Source organism: Haemorhous mexicanus, chromosome 1, assembly GCF_027477595.1.
Source record: "Haemorhous mexicanus isolate bHaeMex1 chromosome 1, bHaeMex1.pri, whole genome shotgun sequence".
NCBI classification, from domain to species: Eukaryota; Metazoa; Chordata; class Aves; order Passeriformes; family Fringillidae; genus Haemorhous; species Haemorhous mexicanus.
The window spans coordinates 116,541,145-116,560,883 of NC_082341.1; the positions used below are offsets into that span (position 1 = coordinate 116,541,145).

General features: G+C 43.1%; 2 protein-coding genes and 4 non-coding genes across 7 annotated transcripts in view; 2 read left to right on the forward strand and 4 right to left on the reverse strand.

Annotated features, from left to right (window-relative positions):
- The window catches only part of PRKDC (protein kinase, DNA-activated, catalytic subunit), an 83,045-nt gene extending 81,025 nt beyond the window's left edge, over window positions 1-2,020 (reverse strand). For both annotated transcript variants that reach the window (XM_059860279.1, XM_059860272.1), the window contains exons 1-4: window positions 1,853-2,020; window positions 1,334-1,410; window positions 1,152-1,244; window positions 253-327 (exon numbers count right to left, since the gene is read on the reverse strand). In XM_059860279.1, coding sequence (XP_059716262.1) covers window positions 253-327; window positions 1,152-1,244; window positions 1,334-1,410; window positions 1,853-1,994 — 387 coding nt within the window. In that variant the 5' untranslated portion in view covers window positions 1,995-2,020. The remainder of the gene's footprint in view (window positions 1-252; window positions 328-1,151; window positions 1,245-1,333; window positions 1,411-1,852) is intronic.
- A 960-nt stretch (window positions 2,021-2,980) lies between these two features.
- Window positions 2,981-13,542, forward strand: MCM4 (minichromosome maintenance complex component 4). The gene is made up of 17 exons (XM_059860393.1): window positions 2,981-3,117; window positions 3,248-3,348; window positions 3,489-3,647; window positions 4,392-4,555; window positions 4,641-4,739; window positions 4,880-4,975; window positions 5,064-5,159; window positions 5,555-5,693; window positions 6,117-6,337; window positions 6,853-6,973; window positions 8,350-8,609; window positions 9,540-9,905; window positions 10,082-10,209; window positions 11,449-11,656; window positions 12,160-12,388; window positions 12,511-12,644; window positions 12,982-13,542. The coding sequence occupies exons 2-17, from the start codon at window positions 3,279-3,281 to the stop codon at window positions 13,072-13,074; spliced, it is 2,583 nt and encodes an 860-aa protein (XP_059716376.1). The 5' UTR covers window positions 2,981-3,117; window positions 3,248-3,278; the 3' UTR covers window positions 13,075-13,542.
- A 2,466-nt stretch (window positions 13,543-16,008) lies between these two features.
- On the reverse strand, window positions 16,009-16,081 carry TRNAA-AGC (transfer RNA alanine (anticodon AGC)). Its single transcript has one exon. It is a non-coding gene; the product is annotated as a tRNA-Ala (tRNA).
- Window positions 16,082-16,454: 373 nt separating this feature from the next.
- Window positions 16,455-16,527, reverse strand: TRNAA-AGC (transfer RNA alanine (anticodon AGC)). Its single transcript has one exon. It is a non-coding gene; the product is annotated as a tRNA-Ala (tRNA).
- Window positions 16,528-18,665: 2,138 nt separating this feature from the next.
- Window positions 18,666-18,738, forward strand: TRNAA-AGC (transfer RNA alanine (anticodon AGC)). The gene has a single exon. It is a non-coding gene; the product is annotated as a tRNA-Ala (tRNA).
- Window positions 18,739-19,383: 645 nt separating this feature from the next.
- Window positions 19,384-19,456, reverse strand: TRNAA-AGC (transfer RNA alanine (anticodon AGC)). The gene has a single exon. It is a non-coding gene; the product is annotated as a tRNA-Ala (tRNA).
- Window positions 19,457-19,739: the final 283 nt, after the last annotated feature.

Genomic DNA, 19,739 nt, shown 5'->3' on the forward strand with positions numbered 1-19,739 from the left:
GCAGAAGGTAGTCTCACCCCTGAGGAGCTGCAGCTGTACTAATCACCAAAGATTAGGAACAGGCCTGCCCTTAATAGGCCACAGAGCTGTGTCCAACAAGAAGAGTGCTACGAAAGAGTGGGTTAGCTGGTTGAGGAGGGAGCTAGAATTTGTTGGCTGTGCTGTGAAGGAGTTAGTGCTGTGAGGAGCTGCCCATGAGAAACCACCAAGAAGGTATGGGAGCTTTGCAATAAGATGACAACAACATTTTACCTTAATCAGAAGTTCCAGTGCTGAGATTTTACATTTTGCTGCTCTCTCTTTTGTATAGACACTAAGACAAGTTTGCTACAAACAAAATAAGGATAACAATACTTGTAAGTGAAGACAGGAATTCAAAGACAGCATATTCATTTACCTCTTTAAAGTATCAGTTCTTACAAGCTTAAGTTTTCTTAAAAAGGCTAAAATAATATCTAGTCCTGGAAATGGCTTCACTGACAATACTGCAGCACTGTCTGACATAATAACAAACCCCAACTCAAGCAAAGAAATTGCAGTTTCTTCAGCAAAATTTGCAGAGAGCAGATTTTCTGCGTCAGTACTATCAGTCCTTATAATAAGTAGCTACTAATTTATGATCAGAAACTTCAGTGGTGCGGTCAAGCATTTCTATGCAAAGCAGCACAAATGTTCAGCCATCCAGATTCCAGTAACCTCAGGTATTGTAGTTACCACCAATTTGTGTATACACTACAAAAGTAACAACTTCTCAGATGATTTTTTTTAATGGTAATTTAAATTAGCCCTATAGAACCATTTAAAATTTTACAGTTAAATGGCAACTTTAGTTTGTATAAATAAGAAGTTACAACTACTATTTCCAATGAAAATAACTAATTTTCAGAACCAATACCTACTATATTCTATAATGAAAAGTTAATAAAAATAAGTCTACAGCTGGACAAACAATTCCACACTGCTCTGTGGTATGAATAACAGTTTATGTAAAAAAAATGTAAATTATTTCAGCTCTAACAAGAACACTGGAGATGGGCAAGGCTGACTGGGAGGGGTGAAGTACAGTTATGAATGTTATGACATGACATCCACTAGACTAGTTTAAACTATCTAACAAAAACACTTCTAGGAAGTAATTTGCATTTACCTACCTTAATATTACAGGCATAAGGATGAATTTTGTCGCCAACTTTTTCCATAAAGACACAAAGAAACTTCAAGGCTTCTTCCCTGCAATCTCGAAACTGAAAAGTTAAAAAAAAATATTTTCAAATGTATAACATGTTGCTCATGTAGCACTACTGAAACATTACTTTAAAGTTTGCCAACTTACCTCCTCGATGGTGAGGGATCTGTGGATAAAGACGAGTAAGCCATACTCCTGGGAAAACACCAGGGACAAGTGCAGCGCTGCAGGGAGACAAGGAACCATCAGCTGGTTGGTTGGCTTCATGCTCACCCAGCCCAACCCCTGGTGCAAAACGTGACGCCTTGGGCACGGCTGACGCTCGTCCCCAGAAAAACGACAACAAAGTGTGGGTGCTACTGACCTCCCCCATGGCCTCGGGGCCCGGGTCTGAGCCTGTGCCCTCACACTGGAGCCTGGCCCTGTTCAGGGCCGAGGAAAGCCAGCCTAGGGGCAGCTCAGCACAGAGGGGTCCGCTCCCAAGTGCTTTCACCCCAGGGAATGGTTATCTGCGGCAAGAGACCCCTTCCCTCCCTGGGAATCCCCAGTGACACAGAGCGGCAGCGCAGCACGGAGGCAGACGCCCCGCAGAAGCCCCAGCCCAGGGCGCCACCGACCCCTCCCCGGGCCCCGCTCGGTTCCCCCCGCCGGGCCCGGGCCTCGCACCCTGCTCGCCGCTGGCCAGGCTGGCCAGGCAGGTCTCGGCCAGGCTGCGGAGCAGGCTGTATCCGTGCAGGGCGCTGCCGCCCTCACCGCCGGGCTGCAGGCAGCGGTGCAGCTGCAGCAGGCACTGCTGCACCCCAGCCATGCCGCCCAGGCCCCCGCAGCAGGGCGAGGAAGCGGCGGGCAGGGCCCGCCTCCCGCCGCATCCAACGCCGGCCGGGGGGACGCGGGCTGCTGAGCTCGGGCAGGGGAAGCGCTCCGCCCGACCGATTCCAGCCGAATAAGGGCCGGCGGCAGGGAAGAGCCTTTCGGGCGCTTTTGTGTCTCTCGTGTAAGGATGGGCTCAGGACACGCATTCACAGCATGACAGAGTGGATCACGTTGGAAGGGACCGCAGTGGGCCATCTGCTCCAAACTCCCTGCTCTAGCAGGCACACGGAACAGGGCCGCATCCAGACAGTGCTCTAGTACCCCTCCAGTAAGAGATTCCACACCCTCTCTGGAAAAACTGTTCCAGTGCTCGGTCACTGACAGTAAAGAAGTTCTTCCTCACATTTAGGTGAAACTTCCTGTGCATCAGTTTCTGCCCATTGCCTCTTGTCCTATTGCTTGGCACCACCGATAAGAGCCTGGCCCCATCCTCTTGGCACCTTTGCTATAGACACTGATAGACATTGACGAAGTCCCCTCAGTCGTCTCTTCTCGAGACTGTACAGGCCCAGCTCCCTCAGCCTTTCATCAGCAGAGAGATGCTCCAGTTCCTTAATCACTTTTATTGCCCTTCGCTGGACCCGCTCCAGGAGCTCCAGGTCTCTGTTGTACCTAGGAGCCCAGACCTGGACAGTAATGCTGGATACAGTAGTGTTTCCCCCCCTCCTATGCGAATGGGCTGCTCCAACCTCCCCACGCCTGCCCACAGCCCTAGTTTTGCCGCGAAATTCGGTATGGTGCGGGCGGCTCCACGCTAGGTTGCGGGGGGGGAGGCGATGTGCTATTACTGGGGGCAGCCTCTGTCTGTATCACAAGTAGTAACCTGCATTATAATTCTCTCTCTAGTGTAGCAGGTCGAGCGGGGCGCGACCCTCACTTCAGGGGTCCAAAGGTTTTATCTCCTTCCTCCTTTCCCTCTCGGTTCCGCATCCCCCTTACTGTCTTCGTTGGGCGCTCCCGTTACGATCGCGCCTCGCCATTGGCCAGAAAGCCCGGGAGAGCGCGCGCACGCCGCTGGCTTTGGCGCGGAGTGCGGCGGTGTTTGGGAGGCTGTACAGGTGGGTGGGGGCAGCGGGCGGGGGTCGCAACTGCCGAGGGCAGGAAAGGGATGGGGACCCGCCGGTCGGGGCTCCGCCGGTGGCGGAGCGCCCGCCGCCATCATTCTTCTCTCCGACCCCCTGCCCCCAGGTAGGACCGCAGCTGGAGCCGCAGCAGCGCCATGTCGTCGCCAGCCTCCACTCCCAGCCGCCGACGGGGCAAGCGCGGCCGGGGCAGCAACCCCCCGACTCGTAAGTGCTGCGTTGGGAAGGGGCCGGCGGGTTGGGCGCCACCCCCCCCGCCCCGGGAGTGCTCTCCCATCCCCCGCCTCGGTCCGCCTGGTGCGGCGGCCTGGCTGTTGTAACTTCGGGTCCGCTTGTGTCTCTTGCAGCACAAGATGCTCGCTCTCCTCCTTCCCAGAAGCGTCGGACAGACGACTCCACCTCCACCGGGGACCTGCAGCCCTTGCCCACGTCTCCGCCCGCCGACGCCCAGAGCCCCGGCGCCGCCGATGCGCTGTTCTCCAGCCCGCCGCAGTTCCGCCACTCCGGTACGCTGGGTTGGGGCGGCTCCGTGGCTGTGCAGGCCCCGGGGATGCAGCCCGGGGACCTCCTGCTCTGCCGTGGGGCGAGCCAGCGCTGGGCCAGATCCGGCTGAAAAACGCTCGAGGGAAAAATGAGCGTTGTCTTACGTTTCTCATTTGAATTTAGTGTAGTGAACTCTGCAGGAGGGCAGTCAGTGTCTGGGGTGCAGATCTCTATCGTAGCTTCCAGTAAGCATGGAAATACGTATCAGCGAATATACATTAGTTTGTAAAATTTACTTATAGAAAGAGTGAAAAAACTGCTAACACAGAAGGAACTAGTTGTTTGCCATAGCAAGCCTTTCTTGCGTTTATATATAAGATTGTTTTCAATTCCAGTAACTATTACTTGTGTCACTTGCTCTATCACCCCCAAAATACTAGAAAAAGTGTTCCATCTACAGTTCTGTATGTTTTTATGCTTGAAGTCCAGTGTAGATTTAAAATGCAATGTAGTTTTGAAATGTAAAGTTTTCTAGGGAAGCTATCTTTGAACTTGGGATCTTTGAGAAGAGCTGTTAATACAAAGAAAAGTTCTAGGGAGACTGGCAACATCTTTATTGTGCGTTCTGACACAACACTGGGCTTGACTGATACTACTCAGTTTACGACAGAGTTGAAGGACCAATGAGACAAATATAGAGGCTGAATTTTAGTCTGCTGTAGATGAAAAGTATCTCAATAATCATTACAAGCCACTTCCTTTTATAGCCATTCCTCTTGACTTTGACATCAGTTCACCTCTGACTTACGGCACACCCAGCTCCAGGGTAGAGGGTACCCCACGAAGTGGTGCCCGAGGAACTCCAGTCAGGCAGAGGCCAGATCTCGGGTCTGCCCGGAAAGCTAGACAAGTGGATTTACACTCAGATGGGGTAGGTGGATGTCTCACCTCTTGTACCTGACAACTTCTTTTAGAACATATAAATATTTGTATATGCTTAATTTGTTTCCATGCAGCTGGCTGAGGATTTAGTAGCAACTGAGCAATCTCTTGGACAAAAGCTTGTTATTTGGGGAACAGATGTTAATGTGGCCTCATGCAAAGAAAAATTCCAGGTGGGTTTTATTTCTTCCTCTTTTTTTTTAAATGAAAAGCTAGTTTGATTTAAACAAATATTAGTTGCATCTGATACAAAGGAGGTGTTTGTGCTGCTAAATTCTGCTAATTTTTCCTGTCTATTACCTCTAACATTCAGAGATTTCTCCAGCGCTTTATTGATCCACTGGATAAAGAGGATGAAGACATTGGCCTGGATCTTAATGAGCCACGCTATATGCAACGACTTCAAGAGGTACTTCTAATGCAGTAATTTGTAATTCAGATTTTCTTTTTTCAGTCCTGCATGCCATTGAGCTAAAGATTTCCCAACTCCCTTGCAGATTAATATGGTTGGGGAACCATTCCTGAACGTAAATTGTGACCACCTAAGATCATTTGATGAAAATCTCTACAGGCAACTGATCTGCTATCCTCAGGTGAAGTAATGCACTTGTTTTCTGACTTTGAGGTGGCTCTTCCATATTTCTGGGGTTTAAAATGCTTGTTTAAGTGGAGGGCATACTCTGTGTGTTTGGTACTTTATTTTACTGAGTATAAGATGTCTTGTTTCATAGTAAACGATCACAGAAACAGTGAGTACCTTGTGCATGCAGAGTTAGCTGGTGAACTGAATGTCCAGAGTTTTGTACTTCCACCCCTTGCAATACTCAAGTGAATGAATAAATAAATCTGATCCAAACAGCAGGTTTGTGTTATGTAGGAAAATGTTCAGATGGCGTAACTTAGTCATTACTGGCTGATCAGCACATAAAATGCTTTATGCGTAATTACTTCATTCTATGATTTAACTTGTATGCTGTTTCTAATACAGGAAGTTATCCCAACATTTGACATGGCTGCCAATGAGATCTTTTTTGATCGTTACCCTGATTCAATACTGGAGCATCAAATTCAAGTAAGGCCATATAATGCACTGAAGACCAGGAATATGAGAAATCTAAACCCTGAAGGTAAATTTTTTGCTTACCATGTTAGAAAAGAATCTTAAGCTTTCCATAAACTTAGTGAATGCTAACATAATACTATGTAAAACTGTACTTGTGGTCCATCCAGACCAATATCTTCCATTCATCTCTGTTTCAGAAGAGCATGCTTTAAAGCCCAAATGGAGGATAATCTTATCCATAAAGGAAATATCTCCTGTCATCCACTACTTGTGTTCTTAGTTCTGGAAGTGCAAAGGATTCTTTCTTTTGTATACATACTCCTGTAAATTAGAATATTTGTATTATGCATTTATGATTCTTTTTGCTTGAACAAAATAGTAGTAACCTGTCTACCTTCTGCCTGAAAACTATTGCAATGTGAAATTTTGAAGAGTATTTAAATTTTATAAGTATGAGATTATGACATGAGTCCCTATATTTTTGTAGATATTGATCAACTCATCACCATCAGTGGCATGGTCATCAGAAGCTCCCAGTTAATTCCTGAGATGCAGGAAGCATTCTTTAGATGCCAGGTTTGCGCTTTCACCACCAGAGTGGAAATTGACCGTGGCAGAATTGCTGAACCATCAGTGTGCAAGAACTGTAACACAACGCACAGTATGGCGCTGATTCACAACAGATCCATGTTCTCTGACAAACAGATGGTATGCTGGCTTAGGTAGTGGCTAAAATTAAAGAATTGCTAGTTTTTGCTCCCCTACCCTCCTAAAATTATCAACAGCATTAGTTATGTATCTTGAGATTGAATGCTTTGAGAAGAAAAAGTGTTTTGGAACATGGAAATGGGTGAAACAACTTAGTGAAACAGTAAGTCTACTTTGGAGAAGAAATGCATTAGGAGGATGAAATGAAGGATGTACATCTCTTAATGCTTCTGTATGGAAGCCCCTTTATATACAGTATGTCCCCTTCTGTCTAGACTAGGGGAGCCTTGTTTGTGGCAGCATTTTATCCATGCCAGTAGCAATACCAGAATTCTCATTTTCATAATGAGATTTCTTGTAATCAGTTTTACTGTTTTGGTGGGGCTGTTTTGTTCTTAAGCAATGTTCCTGATTGAAAATGATGCTGAAGACTCTGTTAATACCAAATTCTGTTGTATACTTTGTGGAAAAGCTCTGGTTTTTTGCAACTGTAACTTAAATGGTGTTTTTGCTAGATCAAACTGCAGGAGTCTCCTGAAGATATGCCAGCTGGACAGACCCCACATACAGTGGCACTCTATGCTCACAATGACCTTGTTGATAAAGTTCAGCCAGGTGACAGAGTTAATGTCACAGGTAAAATTTGGTTTGAGTATTTCCATTTTTCTTTTTTATTGATCTTAACTGTGGGTAAAGGGACCTGATGGGATGCACTTCCAGGTGCTGAGGGAGTTGGACACTTTCTTTGCAAGGCCATTCAGTTACCTTCAAAAAGTCACAATGACTGGCTAAAATACTAGGAAAAAGAAAGCCAGTGGCACTCCCTACAGTGAGGAGAAGACCTGGGGAACTGCATGCCAGTCAGCTTCATCTTGAGCCCTGGGAAAGGTGATAGAACCAATAATCCTGGAAGCCTTTTCTTATTGGGACAGTGTTCTACACCCTCAGCCAACTTGCAGACAAAAACAAAACTGGAAGGAAACTGTGTGCCATCATTCTCCTGGGCTGTATTAGGAGTGTTGTCAGCAGGTTGAGGGAGTACTGGGTCCAGTTGTGGGGTCTCCCAGGGCAAGGGAAACATGAACATACAGGAGTGAACTTAGCAAAGGGCTTTGACGATAACAGAAGCCTTGAACATACACAGCAAGGGTGAGAAAGCTGTGACTGCTTAGCTTGGAGAATAGAAGGCTTCGGGGAATCTTACCAGCATGTTTAGAAATGCCTGATTTGGTTTGGGTGAAGGGGTGTTAGTGTCAGGAAGACAAAGCCAGATTCTTCTTAATGATGCCCAGTGGCACACAGAGGGCACAAGCTGAAATACAGGCAACTCCAGTTAAGAACAAGAACTTTTTTACTGTTGGTGGTCGAGCCTCATCATCACAGGTTGACTGGCAAGGCTGTGTGGAGTCTTTGTCCTTAGGGATACTGTCCTGATGGGAGAACTCCAGTCTGACCCAGTGATTGGGCTAGACATCCCCAGGCTGTCTGACCGTAATTTCTTTATTCGGAAGCTGTAGCTGAAGAAGAGACAGTATCTTAAATAGTGTCTGCAGTAAGCAGAGTGATAATGTAGAGTAAGTCTTGAGACTTACTCTACATTACTCTGCAGCAACATGTTATAAACCACTTTGCTTTAAAAAACAACTGCTGTAAAAAAACCCAAGCTGTTTGAAATGCATTAGAAAGCTGTTACTAAACTTGGCACTTAAAAAGAGGGGGAAAGGCTGACTGGAGTGGGAATTTCAAAGGCATCAAGCCTTAGTTTTATTTCAAAAATGCTCTCATTGTTGAGAACACTTTAGGTACAAAAGTAAAACATATATGTCTATCTGCAGAAATGGGTCTAGGTGACTTAAATATGGCTTCTACATGACTTACAGTGAGAAATTAGATGACAAAGTACTTAGGCTGTTTAGAAAAGCTCTACTCTTCCTGGGAACTTGTAAAATTTTTAGGGTTTGGAATTAGTGCGGTTCTCCATATCTAATGCTGTGACTGAAATTTGTATTTAGGTATCTACAGGGCAGTTCCCATTCGAGTTAATCCCCGTGTCAGCAGCGTGAAATCCGTGTACAGGACCCACATTGACGTCATACACTATCGCAAGACAGACTCCAAACGCCTGCACGGTGTTGATGAGGAAACTGAGCAAAAGAGGTTTACAGAGGAACGTGTGGAATTGCTCAAAGAGCTTTCTAAAAAAGCAGACATATATGAGAGGCTTGCTTTAGCTCTGGCTCCAAGTATCTATGAGCATGAAGATATCAAAAAGGTGAAAAGTTCTTTATTTCTCTTGCAAGACAGGTATTTTTATGTGTACATATTTGTAGTTTGTTGTTAATGTATCTTGAAACTTAAAAATTCAAAAAGCTGTTATCTTGAGCAGTCTTAAAATGTCATGGTCTGTCAGGGTGGAGTTGGCTGTAAGTGTATCATAATTCTTTTCAAGCTATTAGGGAATGTTAATTAGAGGGAAGCTAACTGAAAAGGTAGGAAGGCAGCAGAACTGGGAAAACTTAATTGCAGGATGTATCTTGGACATTTCTTGGAAATTCAGATTACTGATTATCAAAGGAAAGTAAGTACCTGTAACATAGTAACTGAGAAGAGGCATCCACAAGGGAAGAGTGGCTTCAAAATGACATATGGTTGACTCTGAATTATGGCGTATGAAAACATTTACTTGGATGTATCCAGGAAGGGACTGTTCCAATAAAGTATCAGCTGAGGTACTAGAACACTGTGAAAACTGCAATCAGTAGCAGGTCTCAAGGTATTGTTAGACATCAAACACTCCTCTTCCATGTATATTCCTTTGAGGTTTTTTTAATAGAGTTATACATTATTATTGTTCACAAGTACCTGAAAGTATAATTCAAAACCATACAATGATGTACTTATGAAATGGGAACATAGTAACAATGGTTCCTTTTGTTGTTATCTTCTCAAAATGCTAATAAAGGCACATCAAGTCTAGAGGGTGGAGTTGAGGAAAACTAAGGACCCTTCATCAAAGGGGATTCTTCAGGTTCCAACCAAAATCTGGTTACGACAACATAAAAAATTTCTGTCTTTAATGCTTGAAACCATGCAGATGCATTGAGTCGTGTTAATTTTAGCAGTGTTTGTTTTTCATATGTTTCAGCTGAACAGTTGTATTTGCTCTGTTATATCTATTCAATTGATAATTTCATTTCTATAGGGTATTCTGCTTCAGCTTTTTGGTGGATCAAGAAAGGATTTTACTCACACAGGAAGAGGGAATTTTCGTGCAGAGATCAACATTCTTCTCTGTGGTGATCCTGGTACTAGCAAATCCCAGCTGCTCCAGTATGTGTATAACCTGGTTCCTCGAGGCCAGTATACTTCTGGCAAAGGCTCAAGTGCAGTTGGTCTTACTGCATATGTGATGAAGGATCCAGAAACACGGCAGCTGGTTCTTCAGACAGGAGCTCTAGTACTTAGTGACAATGGCATTTGCTGCATTGATGAGTTTGATAAAATGAATGAAAGCACAAGGTCAGTTCTACATGAAGTAATGGAACAACAGACACTCTCCATTGCAAAGGTAAATGAAACTGAAGTTATTCCTAGGGGATTTTGCTCTTGCTTTACTCAGAGGCTTTCACAATACAGCTTTTGACTACAGAATCCACCTAGTAACATTGGTGATCTCGTGAAATTGGAGAGAGGTTTTGGTGGCACAACTGCAGCTCGTTTCAGAAATGTTTTTCCTTTTGACAGGCTGGAATTATTTGCCAATTGAATGCTCGTACATCTATCCTAGCAGCAGCTAATCCTATAGAATCACAGTGGAACCCGAAAAAGACTACTATTGAAAACATTCAGCTCCCTCATACACTGCTGTCAAGGTACTGAACTGCACTGCATGTGTCATTTTTAGGGGATGTTAAAACTTCCTCTTCTGAAAATTATTACATAGAATAGAATACAATGACTGTGTTGTTCACAACCTAATGGGAAACTTTTATAGTACATACTTTATATGCTGTCCTTGCAATATCTATGTGAGCATAGGAGTGCCTTTTAGTATTTACATGTTGACCTTGAAGAGCAGGTGTGATAAGATCTGTAGGATCTCTTATTTAATTCTATGTTGTTTCATAATCATCTCCTAGAAATGAGCTGTTCTGTAACTTACGGTATTGATTTACTTAAAAATTCAGGATGTTTTCCTTAGCTCCATAACAATTTTAAAGTGAAGCACTGATGATCAGGGAACTTGGTGGCAGAGGTGGTAGAATCCTAAGATCTGTGCCTGCTTCATGCTGCTTTGTAAAATTCACCTTGGGAGGTGGTAGCAGTGCTGGTCAGTCATTTGGGCAAAAGCTGTTAGAGCCACATTTAGTGCTTGCTGACAGAAAATTAAACAACATACTGGAGTTGCATCTTGTTAAGAATTTCCACAGTAACTGGAAATCTGAAGTACACTCATGCTATACTGGATATCCTGAGAACACTTATGGCTTAGATTTCAATTAATAGCTGCTAGATTTGAGCGGCATCTCAATTCCACAATTTATTGGATTTACGCCTACAAAAATAATTGGCTGGCTAAAAATGCATTATCCATGTCTGCTTATAGTTGAGACTAGTTGAATATATTGTAAAATTATAAACCATTTTCTTCAGGATTAAACTGCAAGTGCTGTACGAATTATTTGTAATTTATTTAGTTGCTTTTTTTTGGCTCTTCTATATCAGGGGAGCATCTGTAGCAGCAAGTTCCATGCATTTGTTATGTGTGTGGGATTTTTTGTCTGTGGCAGTTGCATCTTTCTTTTGGGGGGGGGGGGTGGATTTTTTAAGGAAACAAAATATGTCAGCCTTGAACATGGACTCTAAATTTTGCAGAATGTACCTTGCTTTCACAATTTCAAGTCCATAGGGTGTAAGCAAATTCACTGTGTTGTTCTGTACCTTGAGAATTCTAGAAAAGTTTATTTTCTGGTGTGAGAAAGCAATTTCTACTGAAAGTAGGAATTAAGTCTGGTAACTCTTACCTGTACTTAGTATGTCAAATCCTTCTAACCCAAATACTTAAATGACAAGAAAGTATGCACTCTAATACTGGATCATATCCCACTCAGATTTGACTTGATCTTTTTGATGTTGGATCCCCGTGATGAAGCTTATGACAGACGCCTTGCTCGCCATTTGGTTTCACTGTACTACCAAAGTGAAGAAAAGATGGAGGAGGAATACATTGATATGGCAGTACTGAGGGATTACATCGCATATGCTCGTAGTTATGTAAATCCCAGATTAGGTGAAGAAGCAGGCCAAGCCCTTATTGAGGTAAAGGAATTGCCGCTTAGAATGTTCAGAGTCTTTCCTGACTTGTCAGAAGTGGTCAGATTCCCTTGTGCATACTCTCTATCTACATAACAACCTTCTGTAAAATCCTTGAAAAGAAAAAGTCTTTGATGGAAAGAGGGATCAGATGAATCATTCTGCATTCTAATGTTTAGCTTTCAGATTTTGTGGTTTGGTTCCATCACATAAAACACATAAAAGTCTACCAAAGCAAAATGTGTGATCATAGACACAAGTACTGCCATATAAGACTAATCCAGAATTGTAAAGTGATTCAAAATTTGATTAATTACCACGGTTTAATTGCTGAAAAATGGAAAAAAAAATTATTCATCACTGCAGATGAACCGTGGAGTGTGAGCAGAAATACAGTATTTGGAATGGCTTGCTAAAATTGCTCACATTCTGAAATAAGAGATGGGGGAGGCAGGGGACTGAAAAGGAATTAACAGGCAGTGAACTATGTAACCCTGTCTCCCTTTCAGGCGTACGTGGACATGAGGAAGATCGGCAGCGGCAGGGGAATGGTTTCCGCCTACCCCCGGCAGCTGGAGTCTCTGATCCGGCTGGCCGAGGCGCACGCCAAGGTGCGCTTCTCCGAGAAGGTGGAAACAGTTGATGTGGAGGAAGCAAAACGCCTCCACCGGGAAGCGCTGAAACAATCCGCTACTGATCCAAAGACCGGCATTGTGGACATATCCATTCTCACAACAGGTTTCTGCTTCCGTGGCGTTAAAGCAGGGCCACTGTTGGGATTTTGTGGTTTTTAAAATGTAACTTAAACTGTCCTCCTCAGCTGATTGCTAAAAGGTGTTTGTTTTCTTTGCTTTTATAAGGAATGAGCGCAACAGCTCGTAAGCGGAAAGAGGAATTGGCTCAAGCCTTACGGAAGCTCATCCAGTCAAAGGGTAAAGCACCATCTTTGAAGTACCAGCAGCTTTTGGATGATCTCCGAGCACAGTCTGATCTAGTAAGTTTCCTGCTTTGTTTTTACATTTCCATTAATGTTTGAAAGCATTTTGAACATTCTGGTCTTCAAATCACATTATGGAAGGAAATGGAAACACAAACGATTTGTTAGTATGACTACAAAACCAGTTCTTTTGCAGACTAATGAGTTGAATTTGCTGTACCTTAGTTTATTCTGGCTTCTGGAACTACCAAACTCAGCTTCAGGGTTCTGGGCCAGGCTTCAATTTGCACATAGAATGAAAACATCAAATAAAAATATTAGAAAATTGATAGAATTTTTTATTAAGTTTGAAGTATTTTCCCCATCTTTATTTGATTTGCTCCTTTCCTTTAAGGCTGTCACGAAGGAAATGTTTGAAGAAGCACTTCGTGCCTTGGCTGATGAGGACTTCCTGACTGTGACTGGAAAGACAGTGAGGCTGCTGTGAGCTACCCTGTGCTTGAGAGCCTGCTGTCACGACTTGTACTTCGCCTTACTCAAGATAGTGTCAGTCTGCAAGATCTTTGAGATTTGGGACTATCATCTGCTATGACAGGCATAGCCTTTCCCTGCCAACCAACTGCCATGGCTCCTCTTTGCCTTACTGTATTACCACTGCAAGATTTTCACAGCTTGGGCTATCACTTGCTATGACAAGGGTAGTCATGATTAAGTGGCATCACTGTCATTATAAGATTTTATGGAAATCCTCATGTCAATAATACTATTTACATTTTAGCTAAATGTAATAACTAATATGGCAAGGGCTTTGTGTTTTTGTGATGTTTTTTAGAGCATGGTAACAATAGTGCCTGTATTTCCATTTGAATTGTAATAACTCAAATGACTTTTTAGTAGCTGCAGTTTTTACTGTTAGTATTGCAGTAAGCTGAAATAAAATTATTTTACTTAAAAAGGACTCTTGTGTTCATTTCAATTACAAATCAGCATATCCTGTGCTGATTTTCCATCTAGAATTCTGCAATTTTTTTGGAAGTTCTTTCTAAGAGCATGAAAGGCACTCTGCTTTTTGGATTTTTTTTTTGTTTGTTTGACCTGAGTGTACTATGGAAGTATCCTCAATGTAAAAAAGATAGATTCTACTTGAAATGACATTTCTTTACTTCAATTTTAGGTCTGACTAATTAAGATTACCCATCTTTGGTGTAATGACATATAATCAGTCCTGAAAGAAGAAGGTCTTGTAGCTTGTTTACAATAATATTTCCAAGGGCATGGTATGGGTGATTTTTTAATAGAAAAATACAAGGCTATGTCAACCTTCCTCAGCTGTACAAAGCAGCAGAATTGCTTTAAATCTTTTTTATTTAAGTGCAATGAGCGGGTTAGAATTCTTGCATAACTGTTTCAGCCAAACTTGAAATTGGATGTTACTGAGAAGTATTCCAAACTGTACTCTGCCTTTACTTCATGAAGAGGAAAAAAAATAATCCATCTGTTTACTTACTTGAAATGATCTTGGATTATACTGTGTTCATCCTAAAAGAATGATAAGTCCTTCTCTAATCATTAGACATTCCTGAGACAGATGTCTACATTGTCCACACTGCTTACAGTTGATGAGATAAAAAATTACAAAGATCAAAGATCATGATCAGAAATAGTTTTTTATAAAACAGGTTTACCACAGCATGTTGTGGGGGGAAGAACCCAGTGGCAATACATTGTGAACTGAGAAAAACTTTGCTGAAAATAAGTGCTTACACAGCAGCCGTAAGGTTGCCCTAGACTTTTCAGAGCAATGGGATTTAGTGACCATTCTAGCCATCTTCTATCTACTGATCATACTGAAAGTAGTCACATTTGGGGTCTACAAATTTTCAATCAGAAGATTAAGTTTTTTTACTCCAGAGACACACCAAGAAATGGAGTAATAATTTTTGCTGATTTCACACGTTTTCTTCCTCATCCATGAACAGACTGAAGATGTGAGGAAATAAGGGCTTTTTGCATGCTGTTAGGTGCTCAGTTAACATTCAAGACAACAAATTTAGCATAACTGGTGACTGAGATCTAAAAAGCTGCACTTGCTGTGCAGCTCCTGGAAGGGTCAGGGGAAAGTGCACCACAATGAAACACACAATGTTTGGAGAAGGACCGGAAGAAATTAATAAGACACTGGGGAAAGTCAGTGAATCAGATGGTCAACGTTATCTCAGAAGCTCTAACACAAGTGTGCTTTCAGGTATGTTAGAGGCATCAGCCTCTTAAAGGCATCTCTGCAAAATGGAAGTAGGAGAGAAGTCTGAGGAGCTCAATTATAGCCTGCAGACAGGCCATAGCTAAAATACATGGATGCTGTAGTGTGCTTTCCAGGACACAGACTTGGGAGGAAAGCGGTGACACCTTTTAGCTGTAAACTTGACTGATCCAGCTCATACTACAGCTTCATAAATATCATTATTGAAAGAAGATCCATACATATCGGGAGGGATCACAACAGACAGCTGGGGTAGAACAAGAATTCTGAAACTATTTCCACTGTGTGATCAAGATACTTTAATTCAGGTCTTTAACCATCGTTCATCCATTGTGTGCTGCTTTTGATGCTGTACAGTTAATCTTGTTCACAGTGGCTGTTGTGGGGCTGTACTTTAAATCTGTGCTGAACACAGGGTTGATAATACAGAGATGTGTTTGTTATTGCTGATCAGGGCTTGCAGAGAGCCAAGGCCTTTTCTGCTTCTCATATTTCCATGCTGGCATAGGAGGTAGAGAGGAGACAGCCAGGACAGGTGACACCAACTGACCAAAGGGATATTCCAGACCATACAACAACATGCCCAGAATATAACAAGGGGGAAGGAGGAGGAAGGGGGGGACATTTGAAGTGATGCCATTTGTCTTCCCAAGTAACCATTACATGTGATGGGTCCCTGCTCTCCTGGGGATGGCTGGACACCTGCCTGTCCATGGGAAGCAGTGAGTTAATTCCTAGGTCTGCTTTGCTTGTGTGCATGGCTTTTGCTTTCCCTGCTAAACTGCCTTTATTTCATCCATTGAGCTCTCCAGCTTTTACACTTCTAATTGTGGGGGAGTGAGTGAGCAATGGTGTAGAGCTTGTTGACTGGCTGGGGTTAAACCACGACATGTTGTTTCTCATTAGGCATGGAAAAATGTCATACTGCAGAATCCTCTTCCTGCTCAATTTAACTTACACTGTGCAGAAAGTCAACTGTTAAAACAGAGGACTGACCTCTACAGTTATATAAGCCTAATTTAGGTAATAAGGGCAGAGGAAGAAAAGGAGGAAGTAAAAAAAAAAATCAGTTTTACTCCAATGAAAACAAAACTAACATTTTACAGAAATAGTTACACGTTTTGTTGTGTAGTGTGGACGAATTCCTGTCCGACAAAAGACTGGAGAATGCGGGCATCGATCCCGCTACCTCTCGCATGCTAAGCGAGCGCTCTACCATTTGAGCTAATTCCCCCCCACACGGTCATCGCTGGGATCACAGGACTATCATCCTCTGCAAGCGTCTAAAACCACAGTTCGACAAGTAGAATGAAGTTCTCTCTCTTGCTCTGGCGTCTCTGCTCACAAAAGAGAACACATCCAACTTCCATTCCAAAATCATACATTTGTAGTATTTCACTTAGCATTTCCAAATCAAGCAGCAAGAAACAAGGAAAAATGGAACAGACGTCTTCCAGCTGTGTGCATGTAAAAATAAAAAGCAAATAGTTTGTTACCTGCCGTTCACGACAGGAAGTGCGTTGCGGCATTTTGCTTTCTTGCTGTACGAGTCAGGCTTTATTTAAGCAGTGAGGTGCTTTTACGCCCACCAGGGGCAAAACCGATAGTGGAGAATGCGGGCATCGATCCCGCTACCTCTCGCATGCTAAGCGAGCGCTCTACCATTTGAGCTAATTCCCCGTGCGTGCACTTCCTACATCCTGTAGATTTAGACTTCAAGAGGCACAAACACAAACTGCACCTACGACCTTCACTCTGAACATGTAACTACCGCCTGACCTGGAGTCGCCCCTGGTTTTGCCCGAGATGACAAAAAAGCTGACGTGGTAAGGCGGAGTAATGTGTTAAGGCACTTAGCGCTAACGTGCCCTGCAGCCTTTCAGTGCCACCTGCCACACGCTGGATTTGTCCTTCTCCTACGCCCAGGGAGACCACATCACAGAAAACACAGTGGAGCAGCTTGAGGATAACACAAAATCCGCATTTGCCCTGATGTCCCCTCAGGAGACCATCTAGAAAACAAAACTCAAGCCTGATTAAATTAACTTACATCAGTTTCCATTAATATTGACAAGAAGATGCATTGAAGCAATCTGTGTTAAATGAAAGTATGTGAGCACACACCTTCAAAACTGAAACACCCTAATTTTTTTTTTTTTTTTTTTTTTAAGGAACCTAAGAAGGTTGGGCTATTTTTCAGACATAGGTGAGGAAGTTTTCCCAACCAGGTTAAGAATTAGGACACTTTACGTGCCATCCTACATGAAAACCTAGCAAGACTCACAACAAATTCATGATCACAAAACAATATTGTGAGTTACACAAAATACATGTTTTAATAATTGAAAATAGTTCAGAGATCTTTCCTCACTTGGGCTTATGAGTTAAATGAACTTTTTCTGTTTCTAAAAAAACATTCTAAAACATTCTGTTTCTAAAAATGTTCTAAAATGTTTTCTTGTGAACCAGATGGGTGAAGCTTTAGCCCTTTTCAGTGGCAGCAGAGTGAGACATGGTGGTGAAAAACAGGGAGAGGTAATCAGCCTTTTTCATAATGACTCTGACTGCACAGGGTCGATAAAACTGTTCATAGAGCTGAACCTCGCGAAACATGATCTGGGAGAGATCCTGGCCACAGGCTGCAGGGGGCTGACAGTGAGCCTAACATACACATATGCCTATGAGAAGAACTGAAACTGCTTTTGCATATTTCCCCCATCAAGTCTGCTTCACGTGAGGTAGATAAAATCATCTCCAATATAATGCAAGAAGTGTTAAGAATAAATTTTAATTTTTTTATCACACAGAGACTGAAGTTAGGCAGGAGAATATTTGAATTTTAAGAGAATGTCTACTGCAACGCTGTAGTTGTAGTTCCACATCACGACCTGTAATCGGATTGTAACAGATTTGGAGTACTACCTTACCTAGGATAAATTATAACTTGCTGATGCTCAATTTTGAAATTTTTATTTTGTTTTGACTGGCTGCTGCTCTGAAGGGTTAAATCCTTCAGAGAAAACCACCAGTACATGTATTGTTGAACTACTGCACACACTTTAGTTTACTAGCAGGACTTAGTCCTCGCATTTAAACAGAGCCTATCAGTGTATCCACTCTCTCTGTAAACGACATTTTCTTTCTTGAAATCTAGAAAGCATTCTTTGATTCAATACCCTGTGAATAGAGGTTTAGCCATCTGCTTCCTACTGCAAAGTCAGTTAGTATGACTACAGGTGAATTTTTATTTTTAAGAAAGTTGCTTAGCAACCCCATATATTTAAGATGTAACTATTTGGGCAGAATTATCAAAGTCAATAAATAAAGGTGGACATACAAATAATTTCTAGAATAACATAACATACGAATACATGAATTAATTTTTCCTCTCCAAAAACTAAACATAAACTTTTAAACCACTGTGTTTATAATTTATGTATGTTTAATGAGAAAATAAAGTTGGAAAATGAACTAAAGACTTGAAAGGAGGAGAAGAAAAATCTCACTGTGGTTGAGTGACTTCTAAGAGTAATCTTCCTAAATTTACAAGCCTTTTTGTATTTGTAAGAGATGTAAAAAAAATAGTTCTCTCTCCTTGAATAAACCCTAGAGGATGCACTGCTCAAGAAAACGAGCTGTTTCATCCACGGAACACAGCAGAAAACGCTCCTCATACGCCAAGTGTGTAGCCCGGCTTTTCAGCCATGGGGTTTCCCATCTAAAATTCGGAGCTGGCAGTGTGATTGGGCAGGGCAGCCGAGCACAGCAGAGCGCGGTGGCTGAGGCCGAATGCCGCCGCCCCACCCCGCCTGCGGCAGGGGGAATTAGCTCAAATGGTAGAGCGCTCGCTTAGCATGCGAGAGGTAGCGGGATCGATGCCCGCATTCTCCACTCTTTTGATGGGCTGTGGCTTCATCAGGGAAGAGAGATTTTCTTCCATGAACTGCCCCGGGTTTGTGGTAGAAAACCCACAGCAGGAAATAGAGACCACCTCACGCGGCAAATAAAAGGGGAGAAGGAAAGGTAATTGTATAGATTACACCTGCGCACTCTGAGGGGCAATGTCTTCACAAACCCATCTAAACTAACGCTGTTACTCTGTGATACAGGAAAAAAGAAATAGCCGCTTCCGTCCCTTACCACTGCACCGAATGTGAGCATGTATGATTACTTTTTAATGATACGAAAAGTTACTGGAATTGTCTCTGCGAAGATTTAAAAGTTTGAAGTTGTCTATATAAACCATCAGCTCATCACAGAATTAGTGTGTCTCCAGCTACCTTGCAGCCGCTGTGGGATGGGCAGAGCACGCTTGTTCCTAACGTGAGTTTCAAGTGATATTCGGTCTCCCACAATATCATTTAATGCCCTTCTCTCATTTGCATTTAAAAAAAAATAAAGCTCAGCTCTGATCAACGTTAAAAACTTAACTAGTTCATACTACGCAAACGCGTCTCCAAACGGATTCATTTTAATCCTTACGAAACTGCTCCAGGAAAACGCATCTGAATTCAAAACAGCGGCGCAGCAAAAGAGTGGAGAATGCGGGCATCGATCCCGCTACCTCTCGCATGCTAAGCGAGCGCTCTACCATTTGAGCTAATTCCCCCCGCGGGCTCCCGGGCCCCGTCGCCGGCAATTGGTGCCTGTGGTCCCCCGCTGCCGGAGTCACTGCACAACGCGCTGAAACAAGACCCGCCGTCTCCAGGGCAAACAAAACTTCCTCCCCCACATCCCGGTAGCTGGGCAGTCCGAGCCCTTCGAATTCCCTCTCCAAGTCACGGGCAGGCAGTAACAGCGCTCAGCCCCCGCAGCGAAATGCAGAAACAATTAAGGTCTTCCTGCAAGCGCACTGCTTTTGACAGCCGTAGTGGGAATTTTGCCTAATATGA